General features: G+C 35.5%; 2 protein-coding genes across 2 annotated transcripts; one reads left to right on the top strand and one right to left on the bottom strand.

Annotated features, from left to right (window-relative positions):
• Positions 1-5216: 5216 nt before the first annotated feature.
• LOC113226195 (septum formation protein Maf) lies at positions 5217-8475 on the bottom strand. Its single transcript, XM_026458731.1, has 4 exons — positions 8279-8475; positions 7500-7741; positions 6811-6957; positions 5217-5419 (listed from the first exon to the last, which is right to left on the bottom strand). The coding sequence occupies exons 1-4, from the start codon at positions 8375-8377 to the stop codon at positions 5278-5280; spliced, it is 630 nt and encodes a 209-aa protein (XP_026314516.1). The 5' UTR covers positions 8378-8475; the 3' UTR covers positions 5217-5277.
• Positions 8476-10844: 2369 nt separating this feature from the next.
• On the top strand, positions 10845-16247 carry LOC113226162 (sentrin-specific protease 1-like). The gene is made up of 7 exons (XM_026458695.1): positions 10845-10978; positions 11182-11276; positions 11355-11599; positions 11879-12960; positions 13124-13310; positions 14715-14939; positions 15791-16247. Exons 1-7 carry the CDS (start codon positions 10893-10895, stop codon positions 15950-15952), a joined length of 2082 nt encoding a protein of 693 aa, XP_026314480.1. The 5' UTR covers positions 10845-10892; the 3' UTR covers positions 15953-16247.
• The last annotated feature ends 3888 nt before the right edge of the window (positions 16248-20135 follow it).

Raw genomic sequence — 20135 nt, 5'->3', positions numbered from 1 at the left:
ATTTTGTTTATTTTTTATTTAATAGCACAAACTAAATAATATTTCGTTAAATAAAAATACGCGATGTTTATTTCGTAAAATTATGACACTGCCATCTATATGCTCCTTGGCGAAACTAATAGTTGACACTAAACTATAATTCCGAATTCACAACACGTGACTATCAAGACTCAGCTTGTTTTATTTATTTTTCTTCACGAAAAGGCGGAGTAATTATTAAAAACAACGTAATTTTAATAAATTTTATTATTATATTCTTTTCTTAACAGTCAAAATTCTCTGAATGCAAATAACATTAAGTACTTAAACATTATACTACGATAAGACGATTCGAAACATCATAAAGGAAAGAGATGTCATTATATAGGTCACATAGCGTTATCTCTTTCCTATTTTTAGTAAGGAATAGACAATATTGGGAAATCATTGATTCTTTCAATCACTTTTGCAATAATACCACAGAATAATACATTATTTGGCTGACAGGTTCGTCATGGTACGAATATGAGTAATATGATAATAAGCTTACTTTAAACTTAAGGTTATGGTAGCCCCCTGGTAATTGGTATGGTTCTCTGTCACATTATTATTATATAAGTATGTACTGTGTCATTAAGCACATTTATTCTCCTTACACCAAAATTGGTAAGTGCCAATTTACCTAGTTATCGACGTAATCCCATCACTAAGTTCGAGTGCCTTCCGCACTCCCATACATTACGGCGTATACGCATAACTAACTAGACAAACGAGAACATGTCGCACAATACACGGAAAACTAGCAGCACTCTATTAATCTATGTACCTAACAATTTAGACACAGTATACAATTTGTTTCAGATGCAGAAAAATGGCAAAGCAATCTTTTAATAAATTAATTATTTATGTACTTAGATAAAAAATGTTTCACATCATACCTCTATGAAGAGCGTTAGGTACACGATACAACATACCACAATACGACCAGGGTTCTACCTCGCAGCACGAAATCGGTAGTTGCGGCCGTTTTTCCACTATGGATGACCTACGGGACTAGGGGTCTCAAAAGACAATGTCAAGAATGAAGCTGTATTCGCATCATGCGTCTTGTAATTTGGTCGAGTACTACGACGGAGAACGGCGGCAGTAGAACCTCAGAAGCAAACCTACAGGCGCGTTCAAATTAGCCGCTGTTAGAAGCGCTGCAGCCGCGTGACAGCACCGCGACGGATCAAATATTTTAGTGATGTTTTATCTTTCAGCGCAGTTACGCGATGGATTCTGACGAAGAAACATTACCTTTACCTAGTTCTTGGAGCACACACTTCACATACAGTTATTAAAAATGACTTACCTGCTATGTTTTTTTCAGTTGTAGCTTCAGTTTCAAAATTGGCAATAAATTTTAGATATAAATTTTCCCATGCTTTTTTATCCAGTCGATTGGCCGCCGCGCCCTGCTGCAGCGCTGCGTCTAACAGCGGCTAATTTGAACGCACCGTAAGATACAATCGATAGCTTTTTACAATAGTGGCCAATCTCAAAAACATCTATTTCACCAGGAAGATGATTCAAAAAACCTAAGGCGTGTCTTCCTCGTAATATTGACATATCGTGAACCTTCTCAACGTTTGTGATGTGATTAGTTTAACCAATGAGAAGCTTGGTGTCCCATTCACAGTAAATTTCTGCATTTTCTGAACAAATCTCAGCAAAAAATAATTCCATAACAAAACTATTTTGGACTGGACCACTATTCTTGATAAGCAGCGTACTGTCACGCTTGTTGTAGCAGATAACAGCCAGTTAACTCTCGAATAAAGAGCCGCGCTCTGTCCATTTTAGTTTTGTGATACCTTTTTTACTGAACTCGTTTTCAGAACGTTTTATTTTATCTAAATCATAAGAAATTAATTTGTAGAACCTATCAAATATATTTACACACATTTAACGAAGAATCATTTCATTTTTATAGCATTGCAACTTGACATACTGTCTGTATATGTTCAATAATAAGACAAAGTATAATGAAGACAAACTATTCATCGGATCAGGGAAAACAAGCTGGTTAATGTAAAATAAGACACCTTATGCAACGTATCATTATTGTGAGATAAGTTCGTAACGTACCTGCTATTGTGAATGTGACTGTTATCTGTTACAGGACCAGTTTGATTTTATACTTTTTACCGCCATTGTCACTCAATGCACTGCACATAGAATATATTCTATTGTTACAAATGCCAATTTATTTCTATTTCGTTTCTACTGTAAAAGGGTTTTTATTACAGAAATAAAACCGACAAAAACATAACTTAGGTATGTTTAATTGAGGTAATCGGCAAGCATGGAAAACGAAGTGCTTTTGTAATCGAAAGCTAGGCGGTCGATTCCCTACAGAAGGGCAAGGTATTTCTTTTGTTTCTTAAGTTGTATATCGAAATTCAAAATTTGGGATTCACCACGACCGCTTCTTTGTCATTGATCACACCTGTATAGATTGTATTTTTTATGCTAGTTTCTAACTTCATGCATATCGGTCGAGGAACGACCGAATTTTCGGTGGTTGCCAAGGAATTCGAATACAGACGTAAATTCAGTGGCGGATTTGCCCTAAGGCCCAGTAGGCCCGGGCCTAGGGCGGCCAGATTTCAGGGGCGACCAATCGTGACAAAAAATTCACTGATATAAATATTCTAAAGATTCACGCACGTTATGGCGTGCCGCACTGCACCGCATCGTATAACAATAATCTTCCTAAATCACTTTCGTGCATTTTATGTATAAAAATATATAGATATGTCTACCAGTATATGATGAGTGCTGAGAAAGGGGCGGCTGGCAATGACTACATGGCCTGGAGCCTAGGGCGACCAAGACTGCAAGTCCGCCACTGCGTAAATTGAGGGTCAAACGTGAAAACAGTATTAAAATTCTTTGAAAAATATAATTATAACAGTTGCACTGCCACAGCGCCCGTCACGCTGAGACATAAGTTGACAAGTGTCGTGTGTCTGTAGATTCATCAGCCCCCTAATGTTCCAAATTGGAACGAATCAACCATGTTCACATTACTGCTTGACGGTAGAAACAGTTATGGTGGCAGTACTTCCCTGAACCAACTCCTTCACAAGGAGCTCTACAACTGACTTTTTATTTCCAAAAATAAAGATAAATCCAAAGCAGACAATCGAGCGTAGTAACCATACCTTCCTGTGAGATTTACAGACCATTTGAGCCAGATCACAATCAGGGTTGTGCAAGGCATTATGACGATGATGCATCACCGATGAGTAACATGGATGTTGACGATAAGTGAAACACAGCAACAAACATTGTAATTCTGGTAACTTACTTTTATAGTCGATTGTTTCATTCATGCAACCTGAGAGCTCGTCTTTGCAAACACATCGTCATTTGCTTATGTTGTGAAATTTAGAAACTTGCTCTTGCAGCATTCTCTTTTGTGATAAGTTTTGTACTTTGTGACTGCATGTAAGGTACGGACAACGCTCCACGTCTCCCTTTTTTACATATTTGCACTACTTTGTAAGTTATTGATTATTACTGGATAGTAATAAAAACTCCGAAAAGTAAATTAAAAATGGCCTTTTTATGATACAAAATGATGGAACGAACAAGTCATGAGCGTGGTTGTAAGCGACACGCCTGTCCATAGTAGTTGCATAGTCGTTCAGAGCTTTAAATCGTAAAGATCTGAGAGGCTCTGCTACAGCGCCCATCACCCTGAGACATAAGTCAACAAGTCCCATGTGCTGGTAATCTCATCTTACTACTTGGCGGCAGAAATAGGTAAGATGGCAGTACTTCCCTAGACGAACTCTTACACAAGGACCTCTACTGCTACTATTCAAAAACTTATTCAAAATATGAAAATTACTGCGTTACTTACTAAGCTTCCAAAAACTTACATGCTAATAAAAATATAGAAACAACGGAACGAAATACGAAAGTTCCGAAAATCTTTTTGACGTTATGTTACTCTACCGTGATCCTATATTACGACATGACCACTCATATACACGATTCTGTATGTCAGGTAGCCTGCTTAAAGATAAGATTCATTTGATTAAATGTACAGTGTTTCTATTTTAGGATTAGCAAGTTGAAGTGGCAGTGAGCAGGGCACATAGCTCGTAGAACTGATGATCATTGGGGCAGAAAGGTTCTCGAATGGAGACCACGAACCGGAAGGCGTTCAGTGGGCAGCCCCCTACTAGATGAACGGATGATCTGGTAAGGGCGGCGGGTAACCGATGGATGCACGTTGCGTCCGACCGACCGGCTAGTCTGGCAAACTTTGGGGGAGGCCTATGTTCATCAGTGGATGTCATCCGGTTGATAGGATGATGATGATAGTATTTTTAAAATTTTGTGGATGTTCATGAATTATTTCGATACTTCACATTCCATACTATAGGTCGTATTCCAGAACTCTACTCAATGCTCAAGTCACGACTTGAGTATTGCAGTGAGCACTTAAAATCATACTCAAGTCCTTGCCATTAGGATCGTATTTCCAGTGCTTGAAATCATACTCAAGTCTGCTCAAATCCTGACTTGAGCATTGAGTACAGTTCTGGAATACGACCCTAAGACAGTCAATGTCGGTGGGTACTGTAAAAACTATGTACAATTTCAATTTCTAAAACAAGATATCGGCGTCGCAAGCAGCAATAATCATTATATATATATATATATATATATATATAAAACGTAAAACTTTTTTTTTATAATACTAACGGGACGAACGAATCGTATGCCTAATGGTAAACGATACGCCTGTCCTTAACAGTTGCAGTGCCACTCAGAGTTTCAATCACAAAGATCTGAGAGGCGCTGCCACTGCGCCCGACACCCTGACACATTAGTTGTCAAGTTCCATGTGTGTAATTTCACCAGCACCCTTACCCTTTGAACCGGAATGCAGTAATGGTCACATTACTGCTTAGCGGCAGAAATAGGTAAGGTACTTCCCTGGACGAACTCTTTCACAAGGAGCTCTACTGCTACTAAACGTGTAGATAATACACGGTTATTCAGTGTGGGCATCGAGATAATAACAAATGTATGTAATAATCACCATTATAATGGAACAAATACAACTTTTAAATAAATCACATTTTATTTGTCAACAAAAAATAAAGATTCCTTCCTTGCACTTACATTACATATATATACACTTACAACTTATAACTTGTTATAAGAAACAATGTAATGGAATTGAGTCATATCATGATAATTGTACTAAAAACACTCAACAATGCAAAGATGCAATTACTTTTGATCCTTATACATGTCATATAGAACTGAACACAGCCTGTATAAAGGTAAACCAACAACAGTAAAATAATCACCTTCTATACGTTCAACAAATGTGCCCCCAACTCCTTGTATGCCATACCCACCAGCTTTGTCCCTGAAATAAATAAAACAGATATTATAATATAAATTCAACGTGTCAAACTGCAGGGCAATGAGACAAAAAGTTGAATGTGACCTTTTAAATCAGGATTCAATATAAACATAGTTTGCATTCATTATTTTCAGTTCTTGAGGTACAAGGCTGTTCTGAAAAGACACCTGAAAAGTTGCAACATTGACCCCTCGAGGTGGGAGATGCAATCGAGTTGCCTTTCTGAGTGGAGGCTCTTTGTGAAAACTCAAAGGTGACAAAATTTGAGAAGCAGAGACTGTCAGACCTGGACGCGAAACGTGATGCTCTCAAGGCTAAGACGCCTGTAGCCATCTTTTATTACTTTGTTGACGGTGTCCTTACGTGTCGCCACTGTTTGCGAACATTTACCAATAAGATTGGCTACTGTAACCATCTAAGGGCACATGTAAGAGCAAACAACTGTAGCTCTAATTCTAAACATCAGTCGTTGTAGCCAAAACCAGCTAGGACGTACACACACACACATTCATTATAATTGTAACTTTAAAAAAAAACCGACCTCAAAAATTCGTGTAATTACATCTATTTACCAAATTTTATTAAAATCAGTTACTGAAAAATGTGCGAAACAGGATTCATCCCTAGTTTGCCACCCTTAGAGGTGGAATATTTTCTTTAAATTTAAATGGGACCACTTCTGAGGTACTCTCTTTCCAACAAAAAAGAATTAGCAAAATCGGTTCACAAATAAGAGCTATCAGGTGACATACGAGTATGAAAAGAAAAAAAAACAGTCAAATTAAGAACCTCCTCCATTTTTTTTAAAGGCGGTTAAAAAAGTATAATCAGGACATTTGGCTTCCTGCGTTTTAGGCCTTAGGATATCTTGCGCAAATCTGCAGTGTTAGCACGACACAGGGCCTATGGAGCAATACAACCATTAATATTTGAGCAATTGCTATCACCACTAAAATTACAATACAGAGTCAAAGAAGTTTTATAGAACTGAAGGGTTTTCCTGACTTCGACTGATGTCCACTAGATGTGGCCTGTGCCTTCAGAGGTTGGAGCTTCATACGCTCATCAAGGGGCAGCATTGGGAATTACATCTGCCTCGTGGCAAAATCTACACTTTGCTGTCCTCGCGCATCTCGCGCAAGTCGCGCCCTGTCATGCTCGTTTATTTGCACATGCAATGCTTTACTTTTAGGTTACATATGATCATTTTCAGCAGTTTTAGGAAATTCTGTTACTAAATTAGGGCTGAGACACTGGCATTTTCAACTATAGTCACTGAGTACTGACAACCCATGTAAATAATTTTATGTGTATAATATTTTTTTATTTTATATAACTATTTTTGGCTGGCATAGGACATATTCATTAGCATTTGCTACTGGTAATACACTCACATCGGTTCCCCAGTAGCAATATAGCCTCTGATCTGTTCATCATCAAGCTTGCCAAATATGACATTAGTCTTCTCTGTAAACTTGATCACCTTCTCGGCCGCCTTCACCACCACTCCTGTGTACACTGTGTGGCCTCTGCCAGATAGGCTGAAAAGAAGAAAAGTATTGTTTAGTGATGTGGAGTAAATTAACTACTAATACATTTTTTGTTTGATTGCTTTTGTATGCATTGAGAATTTTTATATTTCCATACATTTAAACAGTCTGAAAGTATAGTGTACCTAGTTTTTTATATGGGGAATTTTTTACATAGATCTTAAACTTATTTTTTCAAATCCACCAGTACAAACCCATGCAATTTAGATCAGGAAAAAACAGTTAAATTTTCAATAGGGTAGTGTATTTAGAGGAAAAACTTTGTATGTAAATATTCTTCTCTTTTGTTTTTTGCGTTTTATTTCTATTTATATTCAGATTTTCAGCTAACCGAGATGGTAGACATATTAAATTAAATTAATGGATGCAAATGGATTCTGTAGTCTCTAGCATACACACAGTGGCAAGTATAACAATATATTTTTCTTAATTGACAATGTTTCTATCAGGTAATATCTGGATTTACTAAAACTGATTTTACAAATTATTATAGTAAATATAATATGTAGGTATGTAGAACAGTGATTACCTACTTTGATAGCATTTCAAAGGCCTCAGCCTCTGAAGTAGGTTTCCCATACAACTCATGCCCCAGTGTGACCATGGTATCAGCGCCAATCGTGATATCTGGCACCTGCCCTTTCCCAGTGAGCCTCTTCTCAACTTCTAGCACTTTCTGGTATGCTGTCTCCTCCACAAACTCCGAAAATTCTTTGAAACATTTTGGATTGAGGTTTTCTTCAAATGAAGACGGGCATAAGCTTACTTTTAGACCCTGAAATCAACAAATGCATTGTGTAAACACAGAAACAATTAATAACTGTAACTGCCTCCATGGCTGAACAGTTACCGTGCTAGTCTGCAACGCAGAGGTCCCGAGTTAGATTCCCGGATCGGAAGAAATATTTATATGGCTTACATTTATCTCTCATGAGTTTGGGTGTAATTTGTGGTTGTCTATGTGTGTCCATGAAACAAGTTTTCCTTAGGGCAGGGCTATGAGTATGCGTTATTATTATTAATAGTCATCATAGGTCCGGTGCTTCTAGCTGCCCGGCGCAACGCGCACCATCTAGTTATAGATATAAATGCACATACTCCGTCGTCAACGTCATTGTCACTTTCCACTACCTACATTTTTTTCTATTTAATCGTTTATATTTAAAACAATATGAACAAAATCAGTCCACCGTCTCGAAGCTATGATAACAATCTAATCTAACCTATTGAGTCAAGTACGAAGTACGTACTTACAAAATGAATCAAATACGCAATAAGCGTGAAATTTCTTGAGGTGCATAAAATTACTTACAATATTCTCGATAAGCTCCTTTCTTCTCGGGGATCCACTCGCTAAAATAATGTTTTTCTGTTTCAGAATGTGCATCACTGGTTGCAACATATTTGTCATGAAATAACGAAGCGACAAAACCGAAAAGCTTACATATAAATAAAAACTATAAACGACGATCTAGTTATTTGTAAATTAAAATAGTAGCTGATTAACATGTGATTAATAAAGTATACAATGAACAATTTAAGGAAAATACTATGTTCACAATTTCCTAATTCGCGCGGTTAACATGTCAAAAAAGTAAATGAATAATATGTCTTAAAAAGGATGGAAAAAAATAGAACTCTACTCTATGCTCAAGTCCGGACTTGTGTATGATTTAAAGCAATAGACACCATACTCAAATCCTTGCTGTTAGGGTCGTATTTCCAGTGCTTGAAAACATACTTATGTCCTAAATTTGAGCATTGAGTAGAGTTTTGGAATATGACCCCAATACCTGTCTATTATAATCTTCTTCTTTATTTATTAGTGGCTTGTTTTGGTCTTTCACAATTCCGCCAATGTCACGTCGTAGGTAGCCTCTACACGGGAGGAGTGTATTTGTTTTCAAATATTATTAAAAAAAAACTATTATAATTTATATCTGTGGTTTTATATAACGAACGAATGAAAAACGAATGATAATGACTGTTCCTTCTAATTACGCTTCTTGTTTTTAAACAAAGAAAAAAAAACAAATTGCAATTTACTAAAGTTCTAGAGCTATTTCATTTCACTGGATAATATCTAAATTTATACAATCTATCGCAATAATTTGATGAAAGATGAATGTATGAATTGAATAAAATTTAGAGTACCACCTACATGTTTGAGTCATATCGATACGGTTAAATTTTAGAGTATTCGAATATTTAGTTGGACATAAGGTTACGACGTTTTTCAAGTAATTTTTGTTGAGCTTTTTATTGTTTAACTTTACACTGGCATCCATATAGCTTTGTAATGTATTTTATTTTCTTTTGTTATTGTTTGCTTTTTTCACAAATATTCTTGTATTAACTTAATTAACCTGTAACTTTTAGTTATAGGTTAGTTCCTGTATATTACTACACATAATATTACAAAACATTTAAATTTAACTACAAATTACAATTTTTTTTTTTATTGAATTTAGTCGTTATAGGGTCGTATTCTAGAACTCTACTCAATGCTCAAGTCAATTTCAAGCACTGTAAATACGACCATAATGGCAAGGATTTGAGTATGATTTCTAGTGCTTTAATTCGTACTCAAGTCCTGAGTGGAGCATTGAGTAGAGTTCTGGAATACGACTCATAGTGTCCACCAGATATTAAGTAGGTATGACACATTATTCATTAAAAAATTGAAGTAACTTTCGAACATGCTCACCGAAGGTTTCAACCAACAATTTTTTTAGTTACCTATATGTCTATGAAAATTAGTAATCCGGAACCATGGAAAACAAAAATTTCAATCTCAATTTGATAATCCTAATTTTAACATCAGACTGAACACTAGATGACAATTTTATTTAAGTTGATACGTTTCTCGTTTTCTGTTTATGTAAGGAATAGGAATACATTTCCCATTTTAACCCAATTTTTCATATAAATAGAGAAAATTGCAATGTAAGAATCACGCACGCATGTAAAACCGGGCCAATTGAAACCTATACACGCAACCTTACCAATAATGTGAAAACAACATAAAGTGTTGCTAATAACAACTTGGAATTTCGCACTTGCTATCAGAATTTTAATGCAGTGAGTCACGAGTAAAATTTAGTAGTGTAGCATGTTTAAAATTATTATCTTACTCCATGGCATTATTTTAGTGGAAATTCGTAAATGACATTGGATTACTCATATTTAAGTATACTATAATTGTATTATTTGTCAGCGAATTTTCCTAAAATGTGTAAATAAATAAATAAGATTAGGCATAATTAAGCCATGTACGGCGCAAGCACAGCGAGCGATCGGAGTAAAATAGGAGAGCCAGTGTTGCACACTTAGCGACTTTTGACAACAAAAGCGACATTTTGTTTCTACTTAGCGACAAGAAAATTTAGCGACTTTTTTGGCGCCTTTTTAATTAGATTTCGTTTATTATGATTTTATCTTATCTCATATTATTTTCAACTCAATGGTAGATTGTATAGATCTTTAGGTTGTAAACCATGTCCGGACACTGTCGCAGGACACTGCGACTGATATCTCCAGTGCTAGTCCGGATAACAAGTAGAAGATGATCTAAATATCCTTCGGTCTATCCAGACGCGTAGGAGTAATAGGAACTGGAGAGACGCTTCGGCGTCGGGACGTGAGAGTTCCTACAACTCCATCATCAGGGAGGAGAGTTGGTACTTAGTTGAATTTGGATTCAACGTATTCTAGTCGTTGAGTTATGCAGTTTTCTTCCCTTATGTAGAACAGAAAGCCTAGTTACCATGAAGATTAATTCGGTGTCGATAAAAAAATCGATTAAATAAGTAAGTTTTTGTGCGACTCTAGTGAATGGCATCGCACGTTTGCGCTCTCTTGGATTTTAGGATTTTTCAACAAAAATATTGGCCTTAAAAAGGTGATGGAAGCATAAATTACTGAAAATGAAGTCCATAGTGGCTTATGTGCGGAATTTACTGGGTTGGTGTGAAGAAGATTCAGCAATCCGAATAAATTTTAAACGGGACAGGTATGACGTTACTTGTTTACAACATTTCTGTTAGTTATGGCGGCAAAGGCCGGAGAAAATGGTTGTTAATTAGTACAACAGGCCATAAAGCATGTATAGTGTACCTTTGAAAGTTGCTGCAAAGTTTTGGAAGTTCGTAAATGTTTGAAGAAAGTACTAATTCCGTGCATATTCAACGTGTTTATATTTTCCTTGTTTTGCAGAGCCGACGATGAACTTTCGTCGGACGATGATACACCAGCGATTAAGAGGCTCAAGCAGTTGAAAAGAACAAGTTTTCCTGATATGACCACAAATGGTAAAAGTTATTTGAATTGGATAACCTCTAAAGTAATAATTCTTGTTGTCAAATTGACAATGAACCCTTGACTTGCAGACTTGTGGGGCAAGGAGGAGAGGCAAAGCAAAGTCCGATATGTGCCAATTCAGGTCGAAGCAGGCCACCCCAGTACCTCCACTCCAAATGAGCCTGGGAAATTCAGTAGTAGGTTGCGGACAGTGCCCGTCCAACTAGTGGAGGTGTCGGAGAATGGTCGGTTGACACCTGCCAGAAAGCCGAGGATGCACACTCCAGTGCGGCCAGTTGTTCATGCTGTGATTGATGATGATGATGAACCTGAGGTATTTCATTGATAAACGTCAAGTGTAATATAAATATATGTAATTGCAGAAGTAGTTGACTTCTACTGTCAAAATTGCTATGTAGATGGCTAGAGTAGTTAAGTTCACAATGTAGGCTTTTACTATTATTGTGGCTTCCAAAAGCTTTTAGAGCCCAATATCACTGTACTAGTAAACTAGTTAGACCCCTTTGTTATATTTTATTCTTATATTTGTTTTGTTTTTTTTTTATTGTGTTGACTATTTAAACTGCTTTAATTGTTCCTACCTCTATTCTAGGTCACACTGGTAGAAAATAGACCATCAAATACAAAGAAACCCACAAAAGTGTACATAAATCTGGACGATGAAGAAAATGACGAGGGACAAGATGAAGATGATGTTATATTCGTTAAGAAAGTCTCGTCTCCCCCCGTTAAACCTTACAAGTTCTTCATGTCAAAGAATAGTCATGATCTAACGGATTCTAAAGATGACGAAATACAGTATTACAGACTGAGTCGAAAATCAAATGACAGATACTCTCCTAAAACATATAGCAAATTCAAGGCGCCTCCAGGAATAACAAAAACGTATAAAAAGGCACCTACACCCATTCCACGATGGATGCAACCGCAGAAATCATCAAATCTTTCCAATGTTCGGAATAGGTACTTAAACCTTAATGGAAATGCTAGATCAACGTTGTCAGAAGTATTCAATTTAGATGAGAAAAGAAATTACCAAGAACTGATTAGAAGAGTAGCATCAACAACAAGGCCTGTGTCGGTTAATAAGCCTGTAGAAGTTATCAATTTAGCTGATGAAGCTGCATCATTCCGTATGACACAACGATCACAAAAAAGTGCATTAAATGAACTCAAGCTTGTGGAAAAAGGCCTTGCTGCTGAACGGGAAAGTGAAGCTACAAGAGAGTATGATCCTATTACTGTAGCATCAATTAATTCTTCAGACTCCGAAGTGGAGATTGTTCCTTCAGAATCCTCAACTTCTTCAGTACGAATTGATCCAATCAACTCTTTGAAAGACTCATTTAAGGACAAAGCGGTGACTTCTGACAACTGGCTTTCGAAATTGGATTCGAAGTATAAGCAAAAGAAGAAAGAGACACAGGAAAAGTTAGTGGAGGCGAGACGTGAATCTGATATAATTTCTAAAGTAAATTATGAACAAAAACTAGCACACTTAGAGCATAAGCTAAAGTATGAATTGAGTATACCTGAAAGCCTCATAGAGGAGCCTCAACCTACAGTAGAGTTACCTAAACTAACTCCGGAGCAGGAAAAATTAGTGAACAGAGCTGTAGGGCCTGGACCTCCAAACCAGCTATTAGTAGAGAAATTTAATTTAAGAATACACAGGTAAACATTTTGTCCAACTAATTATATTACATCTAACTCAGGATCAATATAAAATACGACTTTCTTTGTTGATTTGGTTTTTACAGCTTCATATTTTCCCCTGTATTCTTCAGCTTCAAAGTAATGATTCAATATTTTTATTATCATACTTTCTTTGTTTCAGACGGGACCTACAAACCCTAGCTGGCCTTAACTGGCTGAATGACGAAGTGATAAACTTCTACATGAACTTGCTGATGCAGCGGAGTGAGGAGAGGCCAGATTTACCCAAGGTGTATGCCACTAATACCTTCTTCTATCCTAAGCTCATGCAAAGCGGACAGGCGGGCCTGCGCCGCTGGACTAGAAAGGTGAGTTTATTTATACAATTTAAGCAACTTCACAAGCTTTTATTTTGAAAGATCTCAATATAAACATAATGTGTACACTACAGTGACTCCTTATAGGGAGAAAGAAGCTAGACTTATTCTTTGAAGTTCAAGCTTATTATCAATGAGCTATTTGTAAGCTTAATTATCAGTAGTCTTACAGAGAAGTTAATAAAATAAATTATTTACTAGGAGGGAGAAAGAGTTGGATGTGGAAGTTCCTGTGCCTGGGCCCTACAATGGGACACTATTGCAGGCTAATTAAAAAAAAATCATATTCTCACTCATCAGTTTCCAACTGCAATTAAAAGTTTAAACAGTTTGGGTTTCTTTTCCTTTAGTTCTGCAATCAGTCAAGATTTACTATGAAATCTGTTATCACTTATCAGTTAACAGTCATTCAAACTGAGCAAGTGAGTGGAAGGGTATTGCCGAAAGTAAAAGCCAAATGGCCCTTTCTCTGTTGAGTCTTGATTTTATGTATAAGGTTGTATTCAAGTTTAAGGAAATGCAGTGATATTCTATAATATTTGAATTATCTAATGTTTTTCTTGAAAATATGTACACACGCCTGCACATGAAGCTACACATACACGTATCTTGTTCCATTGCACTGGAGGCGATTTTCGAACAAAAATGTGTAGTCTGATGTGCCGTTGTCCGTACATGTCGTGTAAGAATGTCATATCCGTGGTAATGAATGAAAAGTTGATCTTAATAATTTAGATATGGGATATTCATAATGAAGCTTTATCAATGTATTTGCCTTATCTCATACTGTACTTGTACGATTGAGGATTAGACTTAAGAAAATCATTCTGTGATTACACCCAAAGAACATTCAGGTGGATTATATGTTTACAGAAAAGGGCATGAATGGCAGTGCGTAGAAGTAATATGATATGTATCTGTAATAATATTAATAATATTACTGCCACACAAAGGTCTCAGATTCGAGTCCCGGGCCAGAAGACATATTTGTATGGCCTACATTTATTTCTCTCGTGAGTTTGGGTATCATTTGTGGTTTTCTATGTGTGTGTCCATGGCACCCACGATTCAGGGTTTCCCTAGTATGGGGCTATGTGTGTGCGCGTTATTATTGTTATTATTATATTAGACCACACCACATACATTGCTCTGATCCCAAAGAAAATCTAAAGCACTTGTGTTATGGTAATTGTTAACAACAATGGCACCACAAACACCCAGAAAAGTTACTTTTCTACATTGACCCAGCCAAGGATCGAACCCGGGACCTCGGAGATGGCGACACCATGAAAATTTGTGCGCAAGCCACTCGACTACCAAGGTCATATATTTAGTATGTTTGCTCCACAACCCAGCAAAAAATATGTTTTGGTTAATATCTTCAAAATATTTTAGGTGGACATATTCGCGCATGACATGATAATAGTGCCAGTGCATCTTGGGGTCCACTGGTGCCTCAGTTTAGTGGACTTCCGCGAGCAGAAGATCAACTACCTAGACAGCATGGGCAGCCGCAACCAGCAGTGCTTGGACGCGCTGCTTCAGTACTTACGTGATGAGCATAAGGACAAAAAAGGACAGCCATTTGATGACAGCGGGTGGAGAACTGAATGTCTTAAGGTACTTTGTTGCAGCATTATTTAAAAAAATTAACTAATGCAGTACATTCTTTTCATACATCAAATGTATAACGGGTTGACCTTAATTCTATCATCTGGAGAACCATACAGCTAAGATGACCTCCCTTACAACAAAAGCAGTGTGCCTAAATTGTTAACTATATTTGTGCTCTTGAACAAAGGGCTGACTGATTTTTACCAAAATTAAGTTACATACAAGGAATAAAGACCACTCCAAACTATTTTTTGTGAAAATATATCTCAATAATTGTTGAATACACAGCAAGCGCAAACTGACTTCAATAATTAGATTTTTTACTATTAAGTCATATTTTATTACGTTAAAGACACTAATATCAAAGGATTTTACTTAGTAATGTACTGAACGATGCCCTTATTATGTAGTTCAATCACAATATATTATAATAACACAAAAAGGGCACAACTAAATACAATTGTACCCTTTTGTTCTATTCACGAGTCAAGTATTTGTAAGTCACATTTAAAATAATTACGTCCTTTATATGCAGTTAAAATATTTTTTCTTCTTCTAAAGTATTTTTAAAAACAGCTTATTAAAATACAACGAAATGTGGTTAAGTATTTATAACATAAATAAACTATATACTTAATATCAAATGTATATTTTAACTATTCTTTTTATCAGAAAATCTTAATTTTTATCTACGAATTTAGAATTTGCGGCGTGTGCTTTTCATTCTGCCGAAGGCAGATTTGTTGTTTAGGGTTCAATAGCCGAGTGTTCCAAATTTTTAGCCCAGTGTATTCCCTTATACCACTTGTCCACCTTTGTGTCTGTTCATTCATTAACCATGTGATTATCTTTTGTAGGACATCCCCCAGCAAATGAACGGGAGCGACTGTGGTATGTTCGCGTGCACTTTCGCGGAGTTCTCGGCTCGTAACGCGCCATACACCTTCTCACAGACGCACATGCCGTATCTGCGCCGCAAAGCAGCACTCGAGATATTGCAGGGGAAATTGATGCTGTAATGTGATGACTGATTTGTGATTTGGAGGTGTTAGGAGTTCACTAAAGATAATGGTTTGGGTATATACACTATTAGGGCTATTTTCATTTCGAATTGAATTTGATGCCTCTTAACAATGTGCATTTCTATAATTAAAACAACCAACTTATGTTCTATGACAAATGTACAAAAATTCAAACATTTTGTGATTTTTTCATACAAAACTGCACCTGCTGTTCGTTGATTTGCAACGTGACGTGAAATTTCAACTAATGTATCGAAAACTAATAATGTCACCAAAACATACTTCTGAAAAAAGGAGCCAAATTCACAAGGTTGTCAACAAAAGTACTGGTATTCTAGCGATACAAGCATGTGCTTGTATTGCTAGAAAACCAGTACTTTTGTACAGTTATACCTATTCATTATACAATCTTAAATTCGTTTAAATTCTTATGTTCGCCATTATACTTTTATAGTTGTAAACGGAAAAGGTTAAAACGTGTCCACTTACAATTAGAAAATAAACGAAACTTTAGATACAATGAGTAATAACGAATAATTTAAAAGTAAAGACAATTTTAATAACAATTAATAATTAACGAAACGTTAAAACAATGTACATTTAATTTCACCAGGCAAGTTAAACCGGTTGATTTTTATGTAAATATCAAAGACGACCAAATTCAGGAAGTGCTGTACATAGAATTTCTAGGAATAAGAATAGATTGCAATTGGAAAGAACACGACGCGTAATGTTCACTAAAGTAAGTTCTTCAGTAGGTACAAGTAGTCATAACAACTGGCTACATGGGCTCTGCTTTATATTATATTATAGTAAGTTGGGGAAAAATCCATAAACAAGTATTTTAATACAAAAATACGCTGTATTTAAGCTATATTTACATTTGCACCTGATCATTTAGACTCATGTCATGCCGTCGTCCTTATTTTAGTATGTGCTCTTGCCATGTTTACATAGCAAATGTTTGTATGTATGAATAAATGCGAGATTAAACTAGAAATATTTACACATGTAACTGTTCAAACCTTGTGACAAGTTAACATTAGTGTTACAATAATATGTAGATAATGTGCATAGTATACAATAAACCTGACTCATTCAAAAATAAAAAGAAAATCGCGGATTTAAACAGCTGCCAAAACCAAGGCTAATGAGCCTTTTTTATTACAATTGTTAATGATCAGATCCGATCAGCTCCGGTCCCTGACTCATCTCATTTCTTTTATAAATGCCCAATTTTAAGTAAACTAGTGACTAGTGACCTAGTTTTAGTCACAATGTTTTTGTAATCAAAATTAGTGTGTTAATCGAGATTTATTATGGTTGAGAATTTGGTTATAGATGAGAATTCCGTGTCTTATAATAGAAGTCGTTTGTTTTAATTACATGAATACCGTGTTAAGAGGTTTCAGGAAACTTAAGGATCAAACAAATGTACACAAAATTTGAAAGGTTGCTAATATAAAAACCTTTATAATATCAAGATCCTATAACAATTATTTTCGTTGACGCCGAATTGCCCAAGCATTGACTCCTAACATTTCCTCCGTTAATCAAGACAGTGGGACTGAAAAACAGTGTTTCATACAGTCAAAGAACACTCACGGGAAGTGAAATCAAGCAGCTAACTAAATTAACGAAGGAAATAATATCCTGATATTAATTTAATAATCGCCAAAATAAATTTTACATCTTGTATACTAACTGTCTGTGTACTAACTAACGGAAAACTCACATATTTAAGTCGAATTTTACTTGACATGTTTTGAACCAGTCTGAAAACAAGCCGCCAAAGCTCTGACATCCCGGTCACTTGATACAGGTACGGGTGCAAGCGGCGGCGCAAAAATTCGATTTAAATACGTGAATTATCCATTAGTTAACGTCCGAGTCTCACGGTAGTTTTCTGTTTAAAATTACCGTGTAAATTCTACAAAAACAAGTTTTTTGCAAAATTATAAAGAAGGATGGCGACGTCCGGTGTATTTTGCGACCCAGTGTTTTTGACGACGTGCGTTAAGGAGACCTAGCAATAATTGTGATTCATCAAATCAAAGAGTTAAAAAAAGCTAATTGAGTATAACCTGTAGAAGCTGGGGTTATAAAGTTGATGTAGGTTATGTTTATAACATTGTCCTGTATTTCGCTTCAGATATTTGTTCGTAGTAGCAGAAAACAACAAGTTTTAAGTTTGTTCCCAAAAATAATGAACAATTTGCCGAATATTCTCAAATCTGCCAAACCCGTCTCAACCTGTCTGCAGTTTTCGCCATCCTTTATAAATGAACCAAAATCAAAATTGATTCATTAAAACTAAGTTTAGAATGACCTATGCTAAAAATGTTAACAAAAAATTTTGACAATTAATGTACTGAGCTGCGGCTGTACGTACTCCTACTGAAATATTCTTATTTACAATATTTATTATTTGTCATGTTTGACCAAAGGTCAATGAAAAGTGTGAAAAGAGGTAGAAAACCAGTTGTAAAATTTTGTTAGCCGCCTGATTTTGACCCGTGAGTTTACATTTTATTTACGGAAATGCGTTGTGTTTACAATAGCCTTAAACGACTATTAATATTGCTAAGTGATACACTGTGAAATAGATGGCTTTGTAGAAGTACTCTCCAAAGTTTTTTTTTTAATTTGGATAGTTTGTGATCAACAAAGTATTTTGTTGTTGCCCATACATTTTTGTATTTTTGTAAGGTTAAGATGAGGTGCATTTAGTAAAATACACCTAGTGTTAACTTAGACAGTATACTGTTTGGCAGTGTTCAAGGCCAAGTCCACATTGCCATGTGGACTGTGTGCACACTTCAGCAAGATTCTTTTTGTAGTCACATTATCTAAATTGAAATGACAGATACGGTTTAAAAATATGACCAAATACAATAGCTGAAGATCTGTTATTTGTCAATTTATTACATTTTTTAAATAATTAATACTAAATGCTTTAAAAATCATCCACTTTATTTTTCTATAATTCTTGACATGAAATTAGAACTTACGATTCTGTTCTTGGGGTTCACAATGGGTTTTTGCATTTACTTGGACAAAATCAGAAAATGCATATATATTAAAACGAACGCAAATGATACCTCTAAGTAGGTAGTACCTAGAAGTAGAAGTCCAATTCATGTTTTACTTTCGTGTCGGTATAAATAAATCCAAAACACTTCCTTCATTATGATTTGTAAAGATATCTCTAGTATATTGATGAAATGTGTACATAATGATTATGGTTCACTATTACACGAGAATTACGTGGTCTCAGTAATATTTAGCAGGTTAGTTAGACTTGAAAATTACACAGCTTACTGGACTGAAATATACTTTTTCCATAAAAATAGTACGTTTCTGGTAAATAAGTAATTTTTCAATTAAACAAACTTGTCTTGTACACAACAAAAACGAAAAAGCAATTTAAAAAATACAAGTTACTGTTTTTCCACCGCCAAAACAAATAGTGCTTGTATTTTTAAACAAAACAACTTTAAAAATAAAATTATATTTCAGTCAATCAGTAAGCACGTCAACGAGAAAAATCGTTTCATTTACGATCGAATTCTTACAATAAAGATATTGGTGTGAACTGTACAAAAGACGGACTTATTGTGATGTATGATAATTTAAATGTGTGTATGAAAAGTGATGTCGGCTTTGGATTACACTAGATTTTCTAGTTATGTATAAAGTTAATGTTCCCGATATTTTTAGTTTTTAATTAAAGCTTTTCGTAAATATTCGTAATTCATTTGTGTTCAAATTTTTTCACTTGAATTTTTCGTTAGTTACTTAATTGTTTCTTTTACTTCAATTCATATTTTTGCCGAAGTCATTGTTTAGTTTTAGTAATGTAAAATAGCTAAGTTCCACTAATAGTAAGTAACAATTATTTATATAAATCACACAGTTCTATTGTTTAATTTTCACCATGGTCAGTTTTATAAGCGATCGAGTAATAAATATCAAATTGAAAGTATGTTTTTATTTAAATGCAATAAAGCAACGTAAAACTGCTAAACCAGACTCAAATACAGACTCCAAAAATCAAAGACAAATACAGGCTCCAAAACGTGTCATGCTCCAAGCTCTGTAACCACCCTATTTTTTTTTATTATGGTATTACCCACTGTGACTCATCCTAAGAACAGAATCCGATGTGATTATATAGCGA

The sequence above is a fragment of the Hyposmocoma kahamanoa genome, unplaced genomic scaffold (assembly GCF_003589595.1).
Source record: "Hyposmocoma kahamanoa isolate Upper Pololo Valley unplaced genomic scaffold, ASM358959v1 182, whole genome shotgun sequence".
Classification (NCBI taxonomy): Eukaryota; Metazoa; Arthropoda; class Insecta; order Lepidoptera; family Cosmopterigidae; genus Hyposmocoma; species Hyposmocoma kahamanoa.
This window is presented reverse-complemented; position numbering and strand designations above follow the sequence as displayed.

What these genes read in the sequence shown, in the direction of transcription:
- LOC113226162 (XM_026458695.1), top strand. Translation starts at nt 10,893, where the DNA reads ATGAAGTCCATAGTGGCTTATGTGCGGAATTTACTGGGTTGGTGTGAA. An exon ending in ATGATGATGATGAACCTGAG is followed by an intron (nt 11,600 to 11,878) that starts GTATTTCATTGA and finishes CCTCTATTCTAG; the next exon opens with GTCACACTGGTAGAAAATAG. An exon ending in TGCGCCGCTGGACTAGAAAG is followed by an intron (nt 13,311 to 14,714) that starts GTGAGTTTATTT and finishes AAAATATTTTAG; the next exon opens with GTGGACATATTCGCGCATGA.
- LOC113226195 (XM_026458731.1), bottom strand. Translation starts at nt 8,377, where the DNA reads ATGACAAATATGTTGCAACCAGTGATGCACATTCTGAAACAGAAAAAC. An exon ending in AGGAGCTTATCGAGAATATT is followed by an intron (nt 7,742 to 8,278) that starts GTAAGTAATTTT and finishes TGTTGATTTCAG; the next exon opens with GGTCTAAAAGTAAGCTTATG. An exon ending in ATTGCTACTGGGGAACCGAT is followed by an intron (nt 5,420 to 6,810) that starts GTGAGTGTATTA and finishes TATTTATTTCAG; the next exon opens with GGACAAAGCTGGTGGGTATG.